At 39.8% G+C, this 26,346-nt stretch overlaps 1 protein-coding gene across 3 annotated transcripts in view; it reads right to left on the reverse strand.

Moving 5' to 3' along the window:
- Positions 1 to 3,311: 3,311 nt before the first annotated feature.
- Positions 3,312 to 26,346, reverse strand: part of LOC121286856 (AN1-type zinc finger protein 5-like) — a 33,853-nt gene continuing 10,818 nt past the window's right edge. The window contains exons 2-6 of one of the 3 annotated variants that reach the window (XM_041203999.1): positions 14,207 to 14,385; positions 10,242 to 10,359; positions 9,191 to 9,291; positions 8,113 to 8,229; positions 3,312 to 5,686 (exon numbers count right to left, since the gene is read on the reverse strand). In XM_041203999.1, coding sequence (XP_041059933.1) covers positions 5,538 to 5,686; positions 8,113 to 8,229; positions 9,191 to 9,291; positions 10,242 to 10,359; positions 14,207 to 14,357 — 636 coding nt within the window. In that variant the 5' untranslated portion in view covers positions 14,358 to 14,385 and the 3' untranslated portion in view covers positions 3,312 to 5,537. Of the gene's footprint in view, positions 5,687 to 8,112; positions 8,230 to 9,190; positions 9,292 to 10,241; positions 10,360 to 14,206; positions 14,386 to 26,346 lie in introns of those variants that run through there. The other 2 variants (XM_041204000.1, XM_041204001.1) reach the window with 2 other exon arrangements.

Consider the following 26,346-nt stretch of genomic DNA (forward strand, 5'->3'; position numbering starts at 1 on the left):
TGAATCAGGGATTTCAGGGAAAACTCAAGAATTAAAGCTGAAAATGTTTGAAGAGTTCATACAACCTCAATTTTCCGAGTGTGTTTTGGTAGCTATGCAGAAGACAATTTTCAATGTACACATTGTAAATTTTACACACTCAACTCAAGTCTAATAGACAAGTATGTGCTTATATATCCCCTACCCAAAACAATAATTAGAATGTATGTTTTAAAAAAAAGACAAATTCAACCATGGTACGAGTTCAACACGCATTAAAAATTAAAGCATCTAGGGGTACTGCATTTTGAGTAAGTACTTGCGCACATGCTTGGCAAAACAGCACCTCTCAATTTCAAACTCGACAATCAGGTAACCAAATATTTCAGTTTCGACTTCTATTTATTATATTGCATGAATCGACAGTATGGAACAGTTCAGTAAACTACGTTAAGATCTCACTATGATGCCATTAATGGCAGATTAGTTACTGGAAAATAAAATTTAACTTAAGTCTCAAATTCCGCAACTGGATCATCTTTACATTGGTCAAACTCCATCTTTATTTGTGCCAAGCAGCAAAGACAGGTGGCCCATTATACTTTGCATTCAAAATGTAAGATACTATTCAAAGCTGCCTACTTCACTTTTTCTAAACTTCAAAAAGAATTTCTACAATGTAGCTCAAAATAGTTGCCCAGAACTTCTAATTACATGCATAGGGACATACCCTATTTTCCAAATACTATTCTTACTCTAATCAGCACCAGTAAGCAAATTGAACACACAAATGTATAAAAAGTTCAGCAACTTTTGCAATTTCAAGAAGCTTTCAAAAATAGATTTTAAGTCAAAAACTGGCTTCTTTGCTAGAAGCAATTGCATAATTCATATCACTTGAGTGCACTGTAGAAGTCTGCTTGTGTATGGCAGGAGAGATAGCCATAAAAAGAGCTTCTTTAAATTAAATATTCATCATTAAATAATGAGGTCATAAAGTCCATTATTCTGAAGGCCATGTCTTCACTGGCTCCAAATTGAAAGTTCTTGCAACAGCAGACCACTTCCATGCACTTCTCAACAGCCGGCTGAAGAGTGGCACAGATTTTACTCAGAAAAAGTGTCCTGCCTGTAGGAGGTGCATGTCCAGAAGAGGGTTGGAGAACAGGGGAGGGGAAGGGTGGGAAAAGAGAAGGGATGGGAAGAAACAAAAACTGGAGATTGATGAGTTGGAAAAAAAACATGGTAAGTCATTTAGGCATGGGGGGTGGGGGGGGGAAAGCTTTCCAACAGAGAAAAATGTCAAGAGTGAAGGGCAAGTTTTTGTCTATGTGAATGCAGATTGTAAACAACCATTAGGTCAAAAAACTGAACTGTACATAAAAAAGCCCCAGTGAAAAGAATCAGAACAATATTTCTGAAAACTCTTAATTCTCTAGCATTTACAAGTGAATGCCACAGAATATTCCAATATTAAAACATCCAACAGATGAAGACTACACAGCACTTTTAGGTAGATTTCAACTGGACAAAAAGGGTGCACATCAACATTTTTTTTGTGGGGAGGCACAGGTTCATTATAAAATTTTTTAGCAATTTCATGATATAGTCTAGCTTGCTGAACTTTTATACATTGCCATGTTTTTTTAATTGGTGATTACTCTAACTTAAACAAAGTCAAGATGATAGGCCTATTCAAGCTGAGAAATATCTAGAGTTGGCCAATATTTGTGATACTAGAAAAACTCATTCATTCCAAACCCATTCCAGCACTTGAGCAGATAATTTAAGCTGACACTCCAGTGCAGTGCGGTAATACTGCACTGTTGGAGATGTTGGCTTTTAAAAAGAGATAAACAGCAACCTTGTCTGCTAGTCTCGAGCTCAGGAGGATGTTAAAAATCCCACGCACTTTTTTTTTTATAAATACAATCAGAAAGCTCTTTCCATGTCTTGGCTAACATTTCACTCTTAAATGAAACCACCCACCTTGCCCCTCAAACAAAAAGGTAATACATCCAGCTGCTCTTTGTGGGCATTTTGCTGTGTGGAAACTCGCTGGCATGCAGGACAATCACCTCAAAGTATTTTATTGTATTTAAAAGAACTTTAGGGTGTTTGAGAGCCACAGTAAGTTGCTATGTACAGTCTAGGACCCTTAATTCAACTTACATTAGTTCAAACTGCAAATGTTCTAAATAAAAGCTTCTGTGCCGTTTTATTAAAATGCTTTATTCATATTACTTGGAAAATTAAATTAAGAAAATAAACTTTGAATCAACAGGAGTAGACTGGAATTGGAAGTTTCTCTTTTGTCAATAGTGCCCCAGTTAAAACAGTAAGTGTTGTGAACTAACTGTACTGGTAGTTTGATCAACCATGGTTCCTTTTGACATTAATCTCATTTGCATGGGCAGCATCCATTTTGTGGATGGGCAACATCTTCTCAGAGGGCAGAAATAGCCAATTCACTTGATAATGGCAAGAACAATTAAGAATATTGTAAGAAAGGAAATTCTGAAAACAGAGCATAAAAAAATAAAATGCCCCCCAAAAATGTGATTAACAAGTGGATGTCTATTTCTTCCATTCACAATCATAATGCACATTGAAACACACAAAAAAGGTGATATGAATTTATAAAATTATACAGTACAAAGAAAATTTGTTTAATCTGCTCTTTTAAAATTTGTATAAAGACGGCTTCAAGACAGACAACCCCTCTGTTCATACATTAAAAAAAACTGATTTTAAAAGAAATAGGTTTTTATAATAAAACATGGTAGTTGGTTCACATTTTTAAATTTTCTGTAGAGTTGACCTGGTTTGGTATTCTGCTGCGATCCCAAAATTGAATATTCTTTAAGAAATATTTCATCTTCATTATTCTTTTGCAAATGTTGACAAATATGTAAATTTTCAAAACTTGAGGTACAACATACTTTTACTTAATTTCCAACATGAATATAACTGCAACTCCATTGCAAGCTGCACTAGTAGGTAGCTGTCAAACAGTGGTGTGCTGGGGTTGCAAACACACCTACTCCACCAAAAATGTACGCCAGCAACATCAGGACACAAAGCTCCATAGGAGTATCTTGAGGTTAGTGGAAATGAAAGAAAAACCGGACCAAAACAAAGGGTGACAAAAAACTATGTCTAACATGATCCCCTCAAGTTTGTACATCATAAAAATCTAGATGAGGAAGTGAGAGGTGACACTTTACAGCAATTCTGAGAGACTGAATAGGTGCAGTTTGGAAGAGAGGTGCAATACTGATCTGATTTAATGCATACCTACAATACTGTAAATACATTTAACATTAACAAAATTTGTAAGAAGCTGCTTTTTATTGGTTGCATTTGGCAGTTTAAAAGTCATTTTGATTGGAGTACATATTTCAATTGCATAGGAGCTATTGTTTGTTTTCAAAAATTAAGTGTTTTACCTACTTAATATTGCTGGTGTCTATTAGAATACAGCAGATTTAGATTTGCATTGTTTCCCTTATGCAATGAGAATCCAGCACAGAAAGGCCAACAAAATGGAAAGTCATTTTCTGCATTTGATTCAATAAAATTCAAGTTAGTCTTAAGATTTGTGAAGGAGGGAATCTGACCAAACCACAAAAACTTTGAGGGAAGATAATTTTTAAAAATTTGCCAAAGCATGGATTTTGTGAAGCTTAAAACAGAAGTGTATTCTACACAGTCGCCTCAATCCTAATTTGGATGAAGAATTATCTGTACACTTATCAATGTGTCCCATCTTTTCTTTTGCTCTGAGGTTCTGTCCACCCAATATGAACTCTGGGTTGCTTTCCCCCTTTGTGATTCTCTATCCATCATGATGCATTGAATTATGATTATGGCCATTTCACGAGAATGTACTTTCCCTTTAAGCACACAACGAGAATATGGCCTGTCAAATTCAATGGGATTCTACAAGACCAAATTTCGATGCATCATGTTGGGTGGTTGGGTCAGCATTTCAACTTATTTCCCCCATACTTTGTGATTGGACCAAGAAGAGTGGGCAACAGCAGATACAACGCTAACAGATCAGTCTCTTGGTTTGGTGCAATAGATAGTGAAAGGCTACAGTTGGAGCATGTGCACAACATCTGGTCAAAACTTCAGAAATCCAGACTAAAATAACTAAAACCACACAATCCAAGCAAACTACAATATATTATCATTTTATATCATACTTTCATTAAAAGGAGAAAAATAATGAAGGGAAAGAAAAGCACACAACTAGCACCCAAAGCACTCAATCATCAATATATGTCTTCCACCCACATCCCTTACCAATTTACAAGTTTAAACTGTACATTGTTACAAAGTGAATAACTATCAAAGCTGAAATAGCTATTAAAAGGAGAAAAGAAAACTGGTAAAAGACTGCAACACTGCAATTTATTTGCATGTAGCTCAGCTTGAAGTGTGCAGTGAACCGGACCACACCCGAACCAGTGTCACATCTCATTAGAGACAGAATCACTTTTTCTTGCTCTGATTTTGGCTCAATTTAAAATAAATCTGGCTCTGATAGACCCAATGTTATTCATTCAAAACTCAATAAAAGGCCATTTCAATAATACTGCAAAAAAGTCATGTCAGGCCTGGATTTTTTTTCTCTGTGTTAAAGCCATGGTGTAGAGATTTCCACAAATATGTTCATGTTTAAAAGGTAGGTTGTGTTGTGTTGATATAATCCATCACAGTAAATCCAGGACACAGAAAACTAACCAAAAAGAGATACTGTCCCTCTGACTTGTCTGGGTAATGACCCCGTTGGCTAACCTGCTTGCCCTATAGACCCATAAAAAAATACCTTTTTAGAAATTGTGTTATGAATAGCATATCTATACTTACCTGTGTGAATGCACCTTTGTTTGAACTCAAAGCAGCCATGATACACAGGATAGTGTATGATAGTTGCCATTTTTAGCTTCGAAAGTTAAAAGTTAAATGAATCAGTTTATTAGATCGATTTCAACATCTTCTCTTCTCTTGTGTACCATGGTAGCTTCTAAGTCCATCATTCAGTCTCAAGAGTATTGCACAACTCCAGATGCCTGCAATACATCGGTAATTACCTGAGGGGAAAAGAGGTACATATCACCCAGATCAAACATACACAAGTTCACAGCTCATTAAAAAAGGAGCATGCCAATGAGGTCATTACTCAGGTTCCTGTAAAGGGGCATAAGTACCTACAGGCACATACATGGGTACACTGGCCTGGTTCCCTGCAGACTTGATCTCAGTAGATTATTAAGACAGAAGGCACAGTCAAAAGGCCACTGCTGAAAAAGGACTGCTTGTGTGGTACAGCGCACCTTGTTCCTTTGCTGGTTAAGTTTCTATACTTGATAATATAGTTTCTTCATTGTACCACAAGGCAAATTTCCATCAGCAGCAAGCCATTGACTAAACCATCTGCCAATCTCATGCCTATTTGTTTGCACAAAAACAGGTTTTGTCTTAAGCCGGGCTCTTCAAGATACCATGTTGGATTTTCCCACATGAAAGTCTTGCTACAATATAGCAGTTCATAATTTCTGAATTTTTTCAGCCACCACAATGGGATTCTCTTTCCGGATCTTCTCTGCTGCTTCAGCCTTGTAATCATAAGGGCAGTTGTGTTTGTCAGAGTAGCGGTGAAGTCCACAGAAAAGGTTTCCACAACGACAATCAAATCCTGTTGGGAGAGAAGTGTACGGGAAACCTTAAGAAAAGCAGTTTTGTCTTCAGTTCAACTCTGTAAAAAGTATGATTTGGCGTACATTGGTGCTGGGATTCAACAAAGGACTGATGGTAGAATTGAAGTTGAAAACTAACTTAGACCATAAGACATAGGTGCTGAAATTAGGCCTTGTTGGATAATTGAACTGAAACTAATGTAGCAGCTGAGGTCACTGGTCAGTGAAATGGTGGGGACAAAAGGAAGGAGTGGAAGAAAACAAAGAGAAAAATATCCCAAGATTATAAATATTTCATGTAGACATAGATCATTGACACAAACAAAATTGTCTAAACTTCAAAGCAATGCAGTAAATGTTTGAATATTCATCTAACATGTACTTCTTATTCACTATGTTAGCCAAAAAATGAGAAAACAATTATAAACACTATAATACTTTTAAGTACACATTCATGACAAACATGAGCTCCCACTAAAACAAGTCAAAGTATTTTTTTTATCCACACATTTGTTTTATATCCATATTGTCCATAGGACAGCACATTATTCTTTGAAACTGCTTCAGAACAGTGTGCAGCTGGACAAAAGATTTTGGTAAAAGCTCATTTTCTAAAAGCATTTGGCTTCATTTTAAAGTGGACCTGAGCACAGTCGCCAACCCTAAATTTTATTTGTAGACTTTTCAATATGCTTTAAAAGCCCAGCTTGAAACCAGAATTTATCTTAAGCCTTCAGGGTCCTTGAAAGAATCCACAGGACAGGCATTAATTTCATGAATTTCAGCACCACCTCCATTGTACTCAGATCAATATCAAGCATCACACTTCATTACAAAAACAGAATTACCTGGAAAAACTCAGCAGGTCTGGCAGCATCGGCGGAGAAGAAAAGAGTTGATGTTTCGAGTCCTCATGACCCTTCAGCAGAACTGGTTGAATCCAAGGAGAGGGGTGAAATATAAGCTGGTTTAAGGTGGGGGGCGGGGGGAAAAAAAGAGAGAAGTGGAGGGGGGTGGTGTGGTTGTAGGGACAAGCAAGCAGTGATAGGAGCAGATAATCAAAAGATGTCACAGACAAAAGAACACAGAGGTGTTGAAGTTGGTGATATTATCTAAGCGAATGTGCTAATTAAGAATGGATGGTAGGGCACTCAAGGTATAGCTCTAGTAGGGGTGGAGGGGGCATAAAAGATTTAAAAATAATGGAAATAGGTGGGAAAAGAAAAATCTATATAAATTATTGGAAAAAACAAAAGGAAGGGGGAAGAAACAGAAAGGGAGTGGGGATGGAGGAGAGAGTTCAAGATCTAAAGTTGTTGAACTCAATATTCAGTCTGGAAGGCTGTAAAGTGCCTAGTCGGAAGATGAGGTGCTGTTCCTCCAGTTTGCGTTGGAAACTGGGTCATGACTCGAAATGTCAATTCTTTTCTTCTCCACCGATGCTGCCAGACCTGCTGAGTTTTTCCAGGTATTTTTGTTTTTGTTTTGGATTTCTAGCATCTGCAATTTTTTGTTTTTATCACACTTCATTAGTTGCCCATTAGAGTCAGACATGTTGGTAAAAACATCTCTAGCTGCAAAGCTCAAGGGTACATTAAAGTATATCACATTCTGAATTAGCGCCTTTAATGGTCTCTGATGTGAATTTTGCTGTAATCCAAAATGAGATCAATGGAAATACAGATATACAATTGCTTATTTCAGGAGCGAACAATTAAACAGTATTTTGTGTGGTACGAGAATGAGCAAATGCCAATCACCTAGAAAAAGTGGCAAATGTTTCTCCTCTACTTTTGTACTGGAATTTGCGCCATGGCAGAGAAATCACTGTAGTGGGAAACCCAGACTGTGCAGATTAGACCAGGTAAGAGCAGGTCTGAACTTCGTGGATTCGTTTGGATAGCCAGGGTACCCCTTTGGATCTGGTCTCAGGGCACCTTTAGGGGAGATCAGTCATCCTCTGGAAATGTTAAAAGTCAGCATAAATGTGCTTAAAAAGTGGATAAACTCATTGGAACTGTCAGAAGCACCTGTCAAGGCAGCGCATCAGAACTGCCAAGGAGGGCACTGTCAAGACCAATTGTCAAAGGGAACCATCAAGCTGTCAAGGCATGTTACTGAAGTGACATGGGTATGGGGTTATGGGCACAAGGAAGCGTGTGTGGGGGTTGAGGGCTGGAGGGATTTTTTCTCTGAACTTTGACTAAGCGCTGCAGCACAGAGGTAAGCCTTCCAGCCAGCCCACCTTTGCATCAGCAGCCTCCACACTCATTCCAAGGCCAGGTTTGTGGAGCCGGGAAATGTCCCAACTCTACGTTCCCGACTCAGGAGCACAAATATATGCCATAACTCTAATTCAAGTTCAAATTACACTACCTTGTTACACCAAGATTACATGGAATCCGTGGGGTTACATTATCCTTACCAGTCAATCCAACCTTCTTCCTGCAAGTGAAACATCTATTCTTTTTGGGTTTTGACTTTTCTGGAACCTTCTCCTCTCCTTCTGTGGAACTTTCTGCAGTTTCTACATTCACAGCAACTGGTAATATAACATCCATGAGAGTAAGTTTGTTCTGATGACAAATGTTTGCAGCATAATTACAAGAAGCTCACAGGAGAGAAGGTGGACTACGAGTTCTGACAACTAAAATTTTTATTTTAACCTGTTATAAAATTAAGTAATTTTACAAAAATATGCACCATAGTTTTAAAAGTGGTTCAGAAATACTAGTTGCTTGGATTCAGGAAGCTCAGCATGCAGATTATCTCCATAAACCAGCAGTGCACTTGTAGACAAAGGTCAAATGGTATAGAACACAAGCTCCCAGAATCAGATATATAATGTAAAAGTAGCTCATTACCAGGGTTGAAAGGGTTAAGTTATGAGGACATGTTACATAGGCCAGGCTTTAATTCCCTTGAATATAGAAGATTAGAGATGGTGTCACTGAGGTGCTTAAGGTGATCAAAAGAGATGAGAGAAAAACTATTGCCTCTGGTAGAGATGTCCAAAGTAAGGGGGCATTACTGTGAATTTGGAACTAGGCCATTTAAGGGTAATATCAGAAACAAAAGGGTAATGAAAATCTGGAACATTCTCCTCCTAAAGCACAAATGAAAATTTCAAAACTGAAATTAGGTAAGATTTTTATTAGCTAAGACTAGTAAGCGTTATGGAACCAAGGTAAGTAGATGGAGTTAAAATGCAGATCAGCCAAGATATAACTGAACTCCTTTTCCTACCTACTGATTTCAGTACACAGGAACACTAGAATAGTATTAAGTTCTGCCAGCATGAACACCATAACCAGATTAAAACTATGAATATTTCCCTACTTAGTATATCTTTCTCATAAATACTGATTGATTTTTTAAAAAAAGCGAAAACACACCCACCCAAACTTACTTCTATTTCTCAACTTATTGCTTCCCTGCTTATTTTCGGCGAGTCTTTGTACTCAAAACACTGAGCAATTTTACTTCAGAGGACAGAAACCAACCTGATGCTGTGACGACTTCAACTTTTAGAGCTCCCTCTGTCTCAGTGCTCGACTCATCTTGCGAGATACTCATTGCTGTCATCTGCTGTGTTACTGGAGTGCTAGAAACAGAATTCTAAATGTCATCAAGTGCGGATTAGCAAAATGCCAACATATTACAAGTAGCAGCTTATTAGGCCATTTCAAAGGGCAGTCAAGGAGCCAACCACATTGCTGTGGGTCTGGAGTCACATGTAGACCAGGAGAGGATGGAAGATTTCCTTCCCTAAAGGGAATTAATGAACCAGATAAGTTTTTACAGCAATCGATGATAGTTTCATGGTCCCCACAACTGTGACGAGCTTTCAATTCCAGATTTGATTATAATTGAATTTAAATTCCATCGGCTGCTGTGTTGGGATTTGAACCCACGTGCCTAGAGAATAGCCTGGGCCTCTGGATTACTAGTCCAGTGACATTAACAACAGGCCACTGTCTCCCCCACTACGCATACAGTGACTGCTTCATGAAAATCCACAAACCCAAGACTAAATTTCCGGCCAGGCACTCATTATCCTTCAGACTTTTGTGTACACAGTTTTTAAAACAATTTATAATTATAAGTAATTATGCTAGGGAGGGTAGATGAACCGCAACATGAACACAATTAAGCACTTCCAGGTAATCTACACGCCAGATGTGAAGGAAAGCTCCAAACTTAATCCACTTCTACACCAAGGGCATCTGTCTGAATTTTAGCCAGCATGTAACTGAGCCACACAGGCCAGAAGGGTCCAAGGTTTGGTTTCCAGCCTGTATGGAGATAATTAGCAAAGTCTTAAAGTAAGTACCTATGTTTCATGCTTGGGGACAGGAAATCTAGGCTACATACTGTGCATTGGGTATTGTAGGAAGGCAGGGAATCATAACCCAGCACCGTTCAGTACTTTCAGGCAGGGACAGTGAGCAAGAACCGGAGTGATTAAAAAAAAGTGACTTTGAAATTGTCACACTTATGTTTCACTATAATCCTACTTGGTCAACCCAATCTCACGAATAATAATGGACATACCTAGTTTTGACACATGTGGCATTAGAGGCATCTGCAGATATTTCAGGGTTTCCTTCTGTGCACTGAACAGGGATGGACTCTGTGCTTGAATTGCTGTTACTACTGACCGCACTAGCTGCTGTTGGGTAAAGAAAGTTTTAATACCAACTCATTCAACTGAACCACAACACAATGTACAACAACTTCTAAAATAACTCCACCGATGCATTTGTTAGTCAAAGAATTGTAACTTTGTGATTTAAGTGCTAGTTGGATTCATTGCAGTTGATAGAGTTGACAAAGAAGGAAACCTATCAATTTATCTTTTTAGTGCAACTTTACCAGAATGTGAACCAAAATTCGAGAAACATGCAGAAAAGGGCAAAAAGCATTACATGTACATCTTATATTCCCTCAGGCAGGGAGTATAAGCAACTCTACACACTGAAGGAATACAACAAATAAATAACTGAATTTCTAACATTGCACCTGGCAAACCTATCCCACAATTTATTTAAAACATATACTCACCTCTTCCCTCTCAACAGTCAATTTGACAAAGGTGAAAACCGCTACATATTTTTACACATCCGTTAATTGTTAATGGTTAAATCTTTGAAAGCCATATCCTTTGATATATAACTTTCTTCCAATTAAATGAATTTATCCAGCGAGTAGCTTTGCTGTACAGACTAGGAAGATCCCGGGTCTGACACATGGTGTATGTTGAGTTAGCTGAAATAGCATGAGGGGTTCTACAATCAATATCCTGGGATTGAAGGAGGGAAAAATTAGCCAGGATTCCTGATCAATATACAGCAATCTTTGTTAAAAATGCACACATGTACAAATATTGGGGTTGAAAGCAGGATTTGGCATGGCTGCAATACGTCTACATCTTTCTTCCCTTTCCAATCAGTCAAATAGCCTGTTAAATGTACACAGTTTAATCTTACCCAGTCACTGCTTTCAGAAGGAAATGAGAGAATTAGCAAAAAAGATGCATTAACAGAGAAAACAATTGCCTGGCAAAGTAGAGTTCATCAATTAGTTCACATGCATATCTCAGAGACCTTAAAAAAAAAAATGTAATACTGAAAAGTATTATTACAAGGAAAGGGAAAGATAAAACCAAAATCCAGTTAGCCATGAGGGAAAGATATGGCCTAAAAATGCAGAAAGGTTGTAGTATATACACATAAATAAAATTCCAAATGAACTCTATTATTTGTGCAAAAAAACAAAAAAACTGCGGATGCTGGAAATCCAAAACAAAAACAGAATTACCTGGAAAAACTCAGCAGGTCTGGCAGCATCGGCGGAGAAGAAAAGAGTTGACGTTTCGAGTCCTCATGACCCTTCTATCACTGCTTGTTTGTCGCTACAACCACACCAACCCCCTCCACCTCTCTGTCTCTCTATCTCTCCGCCCCCCACACACACACCTTAAACCAGCTTATATTTCAGCTCTTTCCTGAACTCGAACTCAAGTTCTGTCGAAGGGTCATGAGGACTCGAAACGTCAACTCTTTTCTTCTCCGCCGATGCTGCCAGACCTGCTGAGTTTTTCCAGGTAATTCTGTTTCTATTATTTGTGCACTGTAATCACAATAAGGCTATTTGTTATTCAGTCAGTTGATTAGGCCAATATCCAGGATGCAGTTTATGGGCCTAATTTGCCCCACAAGTTATTTAATTTGCAGCCTGCAAAGCTCATGTCAGTTCCTTTCTACAGTGTAAGCAAGTGGACTCCAACTTCAGCTCTTTAATCTAAGCCTGGAGGGCTGGGAATGCTGCTCAGTTTTTTGACCAACTAAGAGTAAACTTTGATCAGTTGCCCAGGTGCAAGAAGTTTTAAGAGCAAAAGCTTCCAAGTTTTCAAGCTTGAGAGGTGTGGCAGGCTCAAACTGAAAGCATGGGCAGATTTCTATGTAATCAGATACTGTACAGACAAGTTACTGGTGTTGACAAAATTCCAGCTTCCTGGAGAATTTTAAAACAATTTTAAAAAAACTTAAGGCTGCCAAGAGAGCCAGTGACATCCCATCTTACTGAGCTGAATTAATTTCACATAAAGAAACTAAAATAAACTTGTTGCATTAATTCAATCCCAGGGATATTTTTCTTCATGAACCTTGACATCACAACTACTTAGCTCCAAGTAATGGTTGCTTATATAACAAAACTAGCTTTGCCACCCTGTCTTTTTCTTTGTTTTGTTGGAAGAGGAAAGCCTTTCAACATAACAATTGTTATTTCTTAAAGAACTATTTTCAGGAAACAACTTGTAGGTAGCCATATATATGAATTTACAAACATAACATTCAGACAAGCCTTAACCTTCAAAAGACACAATTTTGAATACATTTGGAAGATGTCACATCATTTCTTTCTTCTCTGCCCACAAAACATGTTCCATATGCTGCAAGGCTCTGAAAATATACATGTCCCCTTGCACTTCCCCTTTTCAGTTACATCAAATTTTATATTAAATGCAAGACCACTGATTAAATACTGTTAGCACCATACTGGCAATGCTTTGGCAGGCTAACTGCTGCACCTAGTTCTCCAGATAGAGAAGGTTAAAGAGCTACAGCCGGATCCAACCATAGTTTCAAACTATAGCGACCAACCTGGAGGGCAGTGAACTGGGGTGAAAAAGTCCAGTTACATGCCAAGCGTAGTCCAGTAACTTTCATCTAGAACCCATTAAGTAGGAGCCAAATAAAGCAAGCTCCAGTCATAGCATCAGAAGTACAGTGCTGAATTTTTAATCTTAGTTCTAACACTTAAAATTTAAAAAACTGATAAAGGGCAGAAAGAAATCTACTTGTAATAGCACATGCTATCTTTAGGGTTTATTCGCACGTGCACATGTGTGCGCGCGCGCGCGCGCATGTTTACTTCACACAAAAACATTGCAAATATTTCCCATACTATAGACATAAGCAAAACATTTTTGGTCAACTTTGAGTATAGTCAAATTTAACGCCCCAAAGCAAGCCTCCTTGTGGCTATTGTTTTAAACCGAATGCCAATTACACTCAATTTTGATGTCTGGTTTAGGCTGAAGATCAGTTTCAAACAGAACAGATTCACTAGTTCGTTTCTGCAATGTTCCTCCAACAAGAAGTCAGCATCTTTAGTTTAACCATGAAAAAGTATAATGGTCCATATGATTTGTTGTGGCACGGCAACAAATTGCACTCGTTATTAGACTCGCTCATTTCAGGTTATGTTTTGTTTGTTTAGCAAGTTGCTGGAAGAGCAAGCTGACAATGTCAGTGAGGGAAACTGGGCGCCTGGGATACGAAAACAGGGTAAGCAAGTGTGTGCTTCCTTAACCAGACTGATAGGTTATGAAATTGACAGGGCAACGACTAAACTGGAAGTGCTACATTAGAATGTGTGAATTCAATGCAAAATCAGGTAGAGAGATGAATAAAAAGGGAAAGAAAGATTGGATTGAGAAGAGAAAGTAAAAATTGTAATTTTAAATTTTACATTTTTTTTTAAATCTCCAGCAGCAATTAAAACATAAAAGGAGACTCTGCACATCTAATAGCTGGTTGTGTGTGTCAGAGCTTTTCTTTGCCAGTAATGAACACTTCTTACACTGGTAAAAGGGGACTTGGACAAAACTTAAATTTCTGTGGTGGGTTAGTTCATAACTACTGCGCAAATACAGCAACTTCATATTGTGCAGAGAAAAACACTTTCTGCAGAGCTAACGGCATAGTGGCACATCTTGGAAAGCAATTTTTGAGTCCTCACATTTAACTCACAACTGCCCTTGCCTGAAGTTTCTGTAGCCTTTGTGAATGCCATCAACCTCAACATTTTGGCAGAAAATTATATGACAATTTTTTAAATTCTTGGTTTATCACAAATGCATAAAGAAAAAAGTTACCCGAAAAGCAGAAAGTTTCCCTGCCCCATTTGGAGAAGTTTCCCATGGTGTTCCATGCTGAAGCTTCCTGACTCACCTGGTGGGCTTATCCTGCCACTGTTCTGCTGTCTCTGTAGATACTCTTTGTAGCAAACTGAACACATTCCATTGGTTCGTGGGTTGCCATAGAAACCACAGCCCGTGGTACACAGCATGGGCACCTGTGTTTGATTTGTCTCCTGGGCCATCCTGTTTTACATACACCCACTGTACAATCTGCAATTAGACAGAACACAGATCAAACAGACTGCAACAACAGCACATGACAAAAAGCATTAGAATTAAATCGTTTCATTATTACCAGCTAATTTCAGACTCGTTCTGAACTTCCTTGGCATAGGAGAAACCTAGAGAAATATTCTATTTGAGAAAAATTTGTGAAACCCATATAGGTGAGTGCTTTTTTTTTAAACCAATGTAGAAAAGAGAAAACAAAAATCTCTTCATTTTTCTCCTTGCTCAAATAGTAAGTGGCAGTTGTGTAATTAGGAGAGCCGATTTGGGATTACTGGACTCAATTAACCAGTACAGTGTTGAAATTTATCAGTAGTTTCAACTTTATATGTTTTTCTTTCTTGCCTGTTCAGGTGAACTTAAGGACATAGCTCCATATCTCTCCTAATTAATATGTCCTCACTTCATAAATGCAGGAAGATTAAAAAGCACAAGGATTTTTCATTAAAAAAAGACTGCCAGTTAAATATATTGCTAAACCCAATCTTGCTGAGCAGCAAAGCAACTTTAACAACAGATTGAGTCTCAAAATCTGAAAATTACTGCTTCCATTCCATAATTCTGTTACTAATGAGCTCCATTTAACATCACAGTCTTAGTCAAAATCTAATGCAAATGTTTCATGTCCAAAGCCATAATACTAAGATACTGGAAGTTCAGTCATTTGATCACTGGGGAAATCCACAGTACAGGGCTGAAAAACAGAAGAAAATTCCAGGTTCAGTCATTGGCCTGTATGTACCAGATTAGCTGCTCTCAGCTGAGGTGACTAGTGTAAGGTTTCTGCTCACACTTGCTACCTTATGATTCCTGCTTGGAGCATATAGAAACAGATGGTTCCCACAGCTGAACAGTACCAACACAAAATAAAGTACTTGGGCAAAGGTGCTGGCAACCAGGAACTATTACCCCAAAAGGAATCATTACCTTTAAATGGGGGAAACCCAGGGAGAAACTGCATGATAAATAAAGGACATGGGAATTTCTCTGAAAGGCCACAGCTGCTGTGCAGTTGTTAAAAAACACAAAGCTTCAGGGCTTGAAGGTTTCAGAACTGAGGCAAAAGATAAAAATCCAAGTTAAATATGTACCTACTGCACTTTTACATTCAGACATTTGCTATAGGCAAATTTAGAAATATAAAGACTACCCATACAGCAGCAGTGTAGTGCAACACAATTCATTCACAATTAGCATAGTGCACAAAGTAACTGTTAGGTTATGTGCTCCCAAATGACATGGTCCAGTCACACACAATTGCATAAATTTCATGGCTAAAGTGTACAAATTCCAATTAGACATCAACCTTAACTGTTTTTTTGTGTGATTAAGATCTATACAGGGGTTTTGGGGATTGTTTATTCTCTCAAAGTATACTGCTTGAGTCTGTAGTTTCTCAATTTACAGCAAGTATTTACACATTTGGATCTCTACACAAAATGGGAGCTTCTCCTTCATCCAGATCTCTTAACTCTCAGTCATGCGATCTGACATTATTGTATCAGCATCATGTATGCCTCTGATATTAACCCTTTACTCTACATCTCCCACCCCCCCCCCCCCACCCCACTCAAGTCTTTATCCCCATCGTATTTACATCTCCCCCAAAGTCTCAGACTTCGCAGGGTTAGTCTGAGACGCCTTGACCAATTCTCCCTGGTCTCGATCTAATCTCCTTTTGTGGTTGAGATATTCCGTATGGTCTTTGCTGTTGGTGTGAGTCTTCTCCTGGGTAGCCATAGAGCTTGTAAGTAAGTCTTTAATATCCTTAGAGACTCCGATCCTGATAATGTGCTGCAGTTTTTCCTCAGGATACTCTGGTCTGTTTCAATCCTGCACAATTTTGGTCGTGAACTTTTCTTCACCACCCCCCAGTGATTGAACCCTCCTATTGATCTCAGACCCATGGTCTCTCTGGGCTTTAGCACTGGTAACTCACATGATCTATGCCTATGATTAAAATTCCGAATCTGGTTTATTCTCTGTTCTTCGTGCTGTTTTATCCCGTGAATGTCGTGGTGATATTGGGTTTGAGTTTTTGCGCTAGAGATGGAATCTATGTTCTCAATCTCCTACTCATTAGTAACTCTGATGGTGGGAAACCTTTTGTAGTGGTGAAATTCAATAATTCAGAAGATCTATATTAATCGGTTTGTTTCTCTTTAATAAATCTTTAATGGTTTGTACCCTTCTCTCAGCTTCTCCATTTGCTTGAGGATAGTAAGGTGAACTGTTCACATGAATGAAGCCCTATTCATTTGTGAAATTGCAGAATCTCTCATTAGCAAATTGCGACCTATTATTGGACACAATGATGTCCGGGATGCCATGTGTTGCATAAGTTCGAGGGATTGGATCATTGCATTTGCTGTGATACCATGCAGCCTGAACAATCCACCATGAGTGGTAATCAATGACAATAAAGGAAGATTTTCCCCATTAATTCAAATAAGTCCATTTCCATGGCCTTGATAGGAAAGTAGAAGGTAATAGTGGATCTTTGTTCTTGGCTGTTTACGGCACAACAAAGATGGTTAGAAATCATGCCACCAAACTGATTGCTGTTGCATGACATTTTGACGATCATGGTGAAATATTTGAAGAATATCAAGCCGAAGTGTTTTTGGTCTAACTATTCTCTCATTGAAGGCTAGCAAGCTGTCAATGACTGTGAGGTGCTTGTGCTGCTCGAAAAGTATTGCTGAATCAGAATAGTGGGGAGGGACATAGTTTGCCCATCCTTCCAGGCAATATTTTCAGATTTGGAGGCATCTTCATTTCATTGCTGGGCTTGTTTTATTACCTGCAATTTTCTTTTCCCCGCAGTAGCTGGTTAAGTGCTGAGTGATTAAGAAAAAGTGCAAATCCTCTGGTTTGGTTCCTTCTGATGGCATGTGTGACAGTGTCTGCCATTTTTTGACATGTCCCTTGCACAGTACTCTCCTCGATGGAGTCATAGCTCATTCTTAGTCTGAACCGTTAGATTCTGGGCAGCACCATCATAATTTCTTTCATGTTCAGAAGGGTGACCAGTTGCTTATGGCCTGTTTCAATTTTGAAATGCAATCCCATAACAGTCTGAAATTTTTTTGCATGCCCACATTGTTGCCAACGCTTCTTTTTCTATCTTGGCACATCGCAGTTCTGTTTCTGCTAGTGACCTAGGAGGTACAGTAGACTGGTTTATGCTCGCCATCACCCTGTATTGAAATAAAACTGCCTGAGATCTGTAGACAATGCATCTGCTGCTGCTATGGTCAGTAATTCTGCATTATAATGTGCCAAGATTTCAGGAGAGATTAAAAGTGGTTTCATCCTTTCAAAAGCACTTTGCTGGTCTGCATTCCAGCACCACGGTTGATCCTATCTCAACAGCTGTCTCAAGGGCTCACTGATCGCTGCTAGATTTGGCAGGAACTTGCCTACTTAGTTCAGCATCCAAAAGAATCTTTGAAGTTCCATTATGGTCTTGGGCTGTGGAAATTTTGATTACTTTTGGGTTTTGTGGACCAACTGTGATTCCAATGGCTTGTACTATGTGACCTAGAAATTTGATCATAGGTTTGGCAAACTAATTTTTCATTCAATGTTAGGCCTGTATCTCGTAAGACTCTCAGGACTGCTGAGTCTGTTATCATGCTCTTCTCTTGTGGGACTATGGACAAGTATGTCATCCATATGGCATATTACTCTTTCCATGCCTTCTAGAACAAGAGTTTTCTGGAAAACTTTTGGAGTGAATGTTATTCCAAAGGGCAATCTATTAATACAATAATGGTGTTATAAATGTGGTCTGCAATCTGGATTCTTTGTCCAAAGGCAACTGCAAGAATTCACTATTCGCATCCAATTTAGTAAATAAAGTGCTCTTGGCTAGTTTGGCAAGAGTTTCAACCATTGAGGCCATCAGGTGGATCTCATGCCCCAGAGATTTGTTTGAGTTAAACCGATGCAGATTCTTATAGGGCCTTTGGCTTTGGGACCACAGTCATTCCTGACCATCATTTTGTTGACATGGTGACCGGTGAGATAACCCGCACTACATTTTTTCAATTTCACCCTCTACTTTTGTCCAAGAGTGGGTGAGGGACTTTCCTCTGTGTATGGAGGCAAATTGGTTTAGCATCAGCATGGAGGGTGATATGGTCCTCTGTCTTTAATTTCCTTAGGCCTGTAAACAATTTTGGAACTTCATTTTGAAACGAAGTTCATTTCTCATCACCAACTTCGTCCACTTTATAGTATAATTTCAGTCTTGGGCATGCCTTTCTGCTTAGTAGAGATCACCCTTCCCTTGATTTTGAATGAGTGGGGTTTGAGGATTTCTCATTCCTATATTTCAGCTTTGCCATGAGTTGGACCTTCACTTTTAAAGTTGTTCCACCAGGAGAGCACTGATGCTAAACAAATTTGCCTCCAAACACTGGAGGAAAGTCCCTCACCCACTCTTGGACAAAATCAAGGGTGAAATTGAAAAGATGAGGGTTGCAATGTAATCTGTCTGAGCCATTTGGCTTCATCTGACAAAACAAATTCCTGCTCCTCAGTCTAGTTTAAGCTCTGCCAGGTGCCCATCCACTCCAAGTTTCATACTGCAATACTTGTCTTCAGTACCATTCACCTCCAACAGGAAGGTTAGCTCCCTTGCTTGTGGTTCTTCCACTTCTTGTATGTGGCTCTTTTAAAATTTTCTCCCTCTTTCAGCTGTCCACACTTGAGCAACAAACTGCTTTGAAGTGACCTATTTTTCCACAGCTTTGGCACTCTGCCCCCTCCCTGCGCTGGATACTGTTCCCTTGTATGGTTTGTTTCCACCACACTGAAGACATTGCAAAATGGCAGTTGGGGTGCTCCTCCCCACCCCCCATTTTTGGCAGGCCTAGGAATTCTTATGGCCTACAAACCGAATGGTCTTACTCGATATTCTCCATGGGGCCTCTCCTTCCCCTAGAGCAAACGCCCGATACGGTTTCCTGAATGTTGTTTGTCCGGCCATCTGCACCGTTTTCACTAATTTTAAATCCTCTGTAAGAGATCAAATAATGCTGCATCTATGATTCTATCTTGAGCTCATCTTTTAAAATTCCATGATCACAGTTCCCTGCCAGCCTACAGAGATAATTGATGAACAAATCTTTGCTTTTGCCTGGTTTCTGCTTTCTTTTATTGAATTTAGCCCTCTTATTAAATTCTGACGGATGCTGAATTAAGAGTGGAAAGCTTGCAGGACTTCATTAGTAGTTGAAGCCTCATCCCTGCCTTGCTTTCACATCATCAGCAATAGGTCCTACTGCATAGTATAGTATACTGACCTGGTTTTCTCTAATTTTTTTGTGTAAGGCTGAAACAGTTCTGTATCTTGTGAACCTTTTCCTCCAGTTGGCCCAGCTCTGGTCCTGTTGCGAACCTTCTGCACACTTGAAATGGTTCTGGAGTGGTAGTGTGGATTCCATGTTTCTGCTGAGTCTAGAGTTGTTCTTGTTGCTGTGCTGCTGCTTCAGGCCTGTGCTCACTGCTGTCCAATGTCTGCATCCGTGCTTCAGCTTGTATCTGCTGCTCCCATGATGTTCTAATGTCTTGGTGAATCTAATTTCTTCCCCTTTTGTCCTACCTTTGAGTATCTCTTTCTTCTTTAAGGTCTGCTGGGTCTTTTATCCGCTGCCGCCATGTTTCATTGTGTGGTTGGGGTCTAAACAAGAGTTTGAGAAAGTCTATTTGCCAAAGTATGCTGTTCGAGTTTCTCAAAATAATTACTCTTTATTTACAGCAAGTGTTTACACATTTGGACCTCTACACAACTTTGGAATTTCTCCTCCTTCCAGATCTTTCTTACTTCTCAGTCATGCGATCTGACATTACCACCATCAGCATCATGCATGCTTCTGATGTTAACCCTTTACTCTACATTAGTAGATAGAGAGATTCCTCAAAAACAATTCACATGGACTATTTTACTCTTGCTAAATTCCACAGCTCTGGGTAGAACCATTCAAAACGGATTTGAGAGAGAATTTTTGCTTTGGACTGTGCACAATCTCTTCTTTCAGGTGCTAAGTAGTTCTCTGGGGCACAAAAAAAAAACTCACTGGAAAATTTACTCTCCACAGATAAGTCATTTTCTAAAGGTCCAATATTTTCTCTATATGCCAACACCCCTTTTCCTCAGAGACAGCCAAGTTATTCAGTGTTTTGATAATTTATTTTCACGTCTCTAGGACAAGCAATAGGGAGTGCCCATGGCGATCATCTCCATTAGCTTCCCCATACAGAGGAAAGAATCTGGCCTGCAACCAGTCAGCACCAGAAATCTCACTCTTCATGCCAGGAACCTGAAAACTCCCTGGCAAAGCATGCTAAAGTAGTTTACACCTCTGTTGCTGAATTTATCCCTCAACCAACGCAATTAAATAGACTTTAATTATTTATACCCTTGATACTTAGAGTATTTATGTGCACAAATTGGCAAACATATTTGTCTTCATTACCTGTGACAATACTTTCAAAGGACTTCACTGGCCGTGACATGCTTTGTGATGTTGCGTATACATGAAGTGCAGTACAAGGAACCTTTCATTTCTCAATCAAAACGTATTCTCTATTAGGTCAAACTGAAACCATGCAAAAACATCCTCCTGTGTTGTTCTATTAAAATTGCTTAATTTGAAGATTGTGTTTTGGGCAAAAAAATCTGTTTTGAATTAACAGTAGGCTATTATGGCATGCTGCACCACAGTTACATTTTGGGTTAAGGTTAAGAAAGCTGATGGGGTTTCCCCGGTTGTCTGGTCGTTGGGCGAGAGCTCCTTTTTTGGCAAAACACAATCCTGGCCACAATACTTACTTGGGCATATATTGCCGGTCCTCCATTGCTGTTGGGTCAAAATCCTGTAGCTTCCTACACATCATCATTCAGGCAACACCTTCATTTGTACTGGAAGCAGTTCAAGAAGGCCTACCACCACCTTTTTGAGTGCAACTAGAGATGATCCTAGCCAGCAACACCCATATCCCAAAAATAAAAGCAGCTCTAAACTGAAGTAAGCATCCTCGATGGCAAAATGAAAAATCAAAAGAACTGTAGTAGTTATTCTCTGGTACAGCCATATTTCACGACCATTCCGCTGCCCATCACTATTAACCTGGAGAATTGGCTAAGTTTAACTTGTTGGCCTTGATTTCCTGGTCAACAGTCAAGTGATGGCACTTGCCTTTGACCTCAAAGAAAGCAATCTTTGCGATGTGATTTCCCTTTTCTCAATGTTAGTTTGAATCTGTAACCAAGTTAAGGGGATCCCCAGGCATCCAGCACCAGTGATGTTATCAGTCAGGGTATGTAGTCAAGAACATAAGAAATACGAGGACTAGGCGATTTGGCCCCTCGAGCCTGCCCCACCGTTCAATAAGGTCATGGCTCATCTGCCCCAAGCCTCAACTCCTCTTTCGTGCCAGCTTCTCATTGTCCTCAATTCCTGATATTTCAAAAATCTACCTACCTACTCTTCAAATACTTTGTGATCTTGCCTCCACAACTCTCTGGGGTAGAAAATTCCAGACATTCGCTCCTTCTGAGAAGAAATTCCTTCGTATCTCAGATTTAAATGAGTGTCTCCTTATTCTGTAACTATGTCCCTTAGTTTGAAATTCCCCCACTAGTGGAAACATCTCGACATCTACCTTGTCAAGCCTCCTCAGAATCTTGGACATTTCAATAAGATCACCTCTCATTCTTCTAAACTCTAATGAATAAAGACCTAACCTGTTTAGCCCTTCATCCCAGGAATCAGCCTAGTGAATCCTTTTTGAACTGCCTCTGATGCCAGTATATCCCTTCTAAAATACGAGGGCCAAAACTGTACACGGTATTCGAGGCGCGGCCTCACCAACGCCCTGTACAGTTGTAACAAGACTTCCCTATTTTTTAACTCCAACCCCCTAGTAATATAGGGCAAAATTCCATTTGCCTTCTTAATTACTTACTGTACCTGTGCACTAAATTTGTGTTTCATGCACAAGAACACCCAGATTTCTCTGTGGTGCACTTTTTTGGAGTCTCACTCTCTATTTAAATAACAGTCTGCCTTTTTATTTTTCCCACCAATGTGCATGACCTCACACTTTCCCACATTAAATTCCATCTGCCAAGTTTTTGCCCACTCACTCAACCTATTTGTATCCCCTTGCAGATTCCTTAAGTCCTCATCACAACATGCCCTCCCACCTATTTTTGTATCAGCAGCAAATTTGGATATATTACATAAAAGGAAAATACTGCTTCAGATTTCCAGCATCCGCAAAAACAAAATGCTGGAAAAACTCAGCAGGTCTAGCAGCATCTGTGAAGAGAGAAACAGTTAATGTTTCGAGTCCGTATGACCCGTCTTCAGAGCTGAAGAGAAGTGGAGGTGTGATGAAATTTATATAGTTTAAGGGGGTGGGACAGGTGCAGCTGGATAGAAGACCAACAATAGGTGAGGACAAAGGGGGAGGATTGACAAAAATGTCATGAACTGAAAAACAAAGGGAGTGTTGATGGTGGTAGTCAGTGCTAAAAAGGTGGCATAAAGGTAAGAAAGCAGAATGTGATTAGAGCAGGGGTAGCATTGTGAGAAAGAACTTGGAACAAGTAACAGATGGCCCTGTGGAGGATGGGGGAGGGGGAAAAAAAGATAGAAAATGGGTTAAAAAGGGGATAAAACTACTGATAAATTAATAAAGTGGATAAAAAATGAATGTGGAAAAAGGGAGTGAGGATGGAGGAGAGAGTTCATGGTTTGAAGTTGTTGAACTCAATGTTAAGTCCAGATGGCTGTAAGGTGCCTAAACAGAAAACGAGATGCTGTTCCCCCAGTTTGTGTTGGGCTTCAATGGAACATTGCAGCAGGCGAAGAATGGACATGTGGGCATGAGAGCAGGGTGATGTGTTGAAATGGCAAGCGACTGGCAGGTCTGGGTCATGCTTGTGGACAGGTCGAAGATGTTCCGCAAAGCTGTCACCCAGTCTGCGTTTGGTCTCTCCAATGTAGAGGAGACCGCAAGGGGACCAGCGGATGCAGTAGACCAAATTGAAGGAGATGCAAGTGCTGCTTCATCTGAAAGGAGTGTTTGGGCCTTTGGACGGTGAGAAGGGAGGAGGTAAAGGGGCAGGTGTCAGGTGTTGCACCTTCTGCGATTGCATGGGAAGGTGCCGTGGGGAGGGGATGAGGTGTTGGGGGTGATGGAGTAGTGAATCAGGGTGTCCTGGAAGGAATTGTCACTACAGAATGGGGGAGAGAAAAAGAGATGTGTTTGGTGGTGGCGGTGGTGGTATCATGCTGGAATTGGCAGTGGATGATCTCATTAATATAGATAGCAAATAATTGAGAGCCTAGGGCTGACCCTTGTGGCACTCCACTAGTTATGTCTTTCCAATCTGAAAAAGACCCATTAATCCTGACTGTCTTCTGTTTGTTAACTAATCCTCAATCCATGCTTATACTTTACCCCCAATATCATGAGCTCTTATCTTGTGCAATAACCTTTTATGTGGCACCTTATTGAATGCCTTCTGGAAATTCAAATACACATCTACCAGTTCCCCCTTGTCAACTCTGCTCATTCTATCCTCAAAGAACTCTAGCAAATTTGTCAAACATGATTTCCCTTTCACAAGGCCATGTTGACACCATTTGATTGCATTCAACTTTTCTAAATGTCCTTCTATTTCTTCCTTAATAATGGACTCTAGCATTTTCCCAACAGGCGTTAGGCTGACTGGCCTATAGTTTCCTGCTTTTTGTCTCCTTCCCTTCTTAAACAGGGGCGTCACATTAATGGTTTTCCCAATCGGCTGGGATGCTCCTGGAATCGAATGAGTTCTGGAATATTTGGACCAATGCCTCCACTATCTCTGAAGCCACTTCCTTTAAAACCTTTGGATGCAGGCCATCAAGTCTTTGTCTGCCTTTAGTCCCATTAGTTTGTAAATACTTTGTCCCTCGTGATAGAGTGCGTTACAAGATCTTTCCTCTCACTAGCTCCTTGCTTATCTGATATCTTTGGGATGTTTATAGTGTCCTCTACCACGAAGACTGGTGCAAAATATTGACTAAGTTACCTGCCATTTCCCTGTTAACAATTCTCCAGTCACATCCTCCAAGGGTCCCATGCTCACTTCAGCCACTTTCTTTTTATATACTCATAGAAGCTCATGCTGTTTGTTTTTATATTTCTTGCCAATTTACTTTCAAAATCAATTTTCTCCCTCTTTATTAGCTTTCTAGTCAAATGTTGCTGGTTCCCCAAAAATTCCCAATCCTCTGGCCTACTGCTAGTTTTTGCCGCTTTATATGCCTTAGTTTTTGATTGCATACTCTCCTTGATCACCTTGGTTAACCACGGGTAGCTCATCTTTCTCAACGAGTCCTCCTTTTTGACCGGGATAAATTTTTGCTAAGTGTTATGAAATATCTGCTTAAATGTTTGCCACTGCTCATCCACTAACCTTCCCCTTAGTCCATTTCCCAGCCTGCTTTAGACAGCTCTTTCTTCATCCCTCTGTAATTGCCCTTATTTAAGTCGAGGACACTGGTTTGGGACCAGAGTTGCTCATCCTCACACTGAATTTAAAATTCTACCATGTTGAGATTGCTACCCCCTAGAGGATCCTTAGCTATGATAGCTCTTATTAATCCCATCTCATTACTGGATCTAAAATAACTGTTCCCAGGTAGGTTCTGCAACATATTGCTCTAAGAAACAATCCCTGATGCACTCTACAAATTCGTCTTCTATGTTACCCCTGCCAATCTGATTTGTCTAGTCAATGAAGATTAAAATCACTCATATCAATTGTAGTGCCCTTCTTACACATCTCCATTATTTCCTGACTTATACTTTGTCCTGCAGTGAGGCAAATCATCAGGGGCCTATAGACAACTCCCACCCGTGACTTCTTCCCCTTGCTATTCCTCATTTCCACCCAAACTGATTCCACATCATGACCTATTGCACCCATATCACTACTTAGCACTGCACGGATATCTTCCTTTATTAACAAAGCTACCTCACCTCCTTTCCCTTTTTGCCTATTTTTCCAGAATGTCAAATACCTTGAATATTGAGTTCCCAGTCTTCGTCACCCTGCAACCACATCTCTGTAAGAGCTATCAAGTCATATTCGTTTATTTCTATTTGTGCCGTCAACTCATTTATCTTGTTGTGTGCATTCAGATAAAGAGCCTTAAGCTTTGACTTACCACCATTATTGCTTATTCTGGTTCTAATTTCTGAAGCACTCGCCTGCTTGTTTTCTGCCCCTTCATGTCATACTTCAATTATTGTTCACATCTTCACTACCCTGCACCTCTGCTCTCTCATTTCTTTGATTTTTTAAAAAATTCCCATCAATTGAAACTCTGCCCCCTCCCCGCCAACACTAATTAGTTTAAAGTCCTGTCTACAACCCTAGTTATAGGATTTGCCAGGACCGTGGTCTCAACATGGTTCAAATGAAGTCTGTCCCAACAGAACAGCTCTCTCCTTCCCTAGTACTGGTGCCAGTGCTCCATGAATCAGAGCCCATTTCTCCCACTCCAATATTTGAGCCACACATTTACCCTTCTAATCTTATTTACCCTACACCAATTTGCCATGTGGCTCAGGTAGTAATCTTTGTGGTTCTGCTTTTTAATTTAGCCCTGGGCTGTTCGTAATCCTACCTATGTCACTGGTACCTTCGTGGACCATGACAACTGGATCCTTCCCCTCCCACTCCAAGTCCCTCTCCAGCCCAGAAGAGATGTCCTTAACCTTGGCACCAGGTAGGAAACACAGCCTTGGGGACTCCGTCTTTGCTGCAGAGAACAGTATCTATTCCCCTAACTATCCTACACCCTATTACTACTACTACTACATTTATCTTTCTGCCCCCCCACTTGAATGGCACTCTGTACCACTGTCCTGTGG

The sequence above is a fragment of the Carcharodon carcharias genome, chromosome 14, assembly GCF_017639515.1.
Source record: "Carcharodon carcharias isolate sCarCar2 chromosome 14, sCarCar2.pri, whole genome shotgun sequence".
Taxonomy (NCBI): domain Eukaryota; kingdom Metazoa; phylum Chordata; class Chondrichthyes; order Lamniformes; family Lamnidae; genus Carcharodon; species Carcharodon carcharias.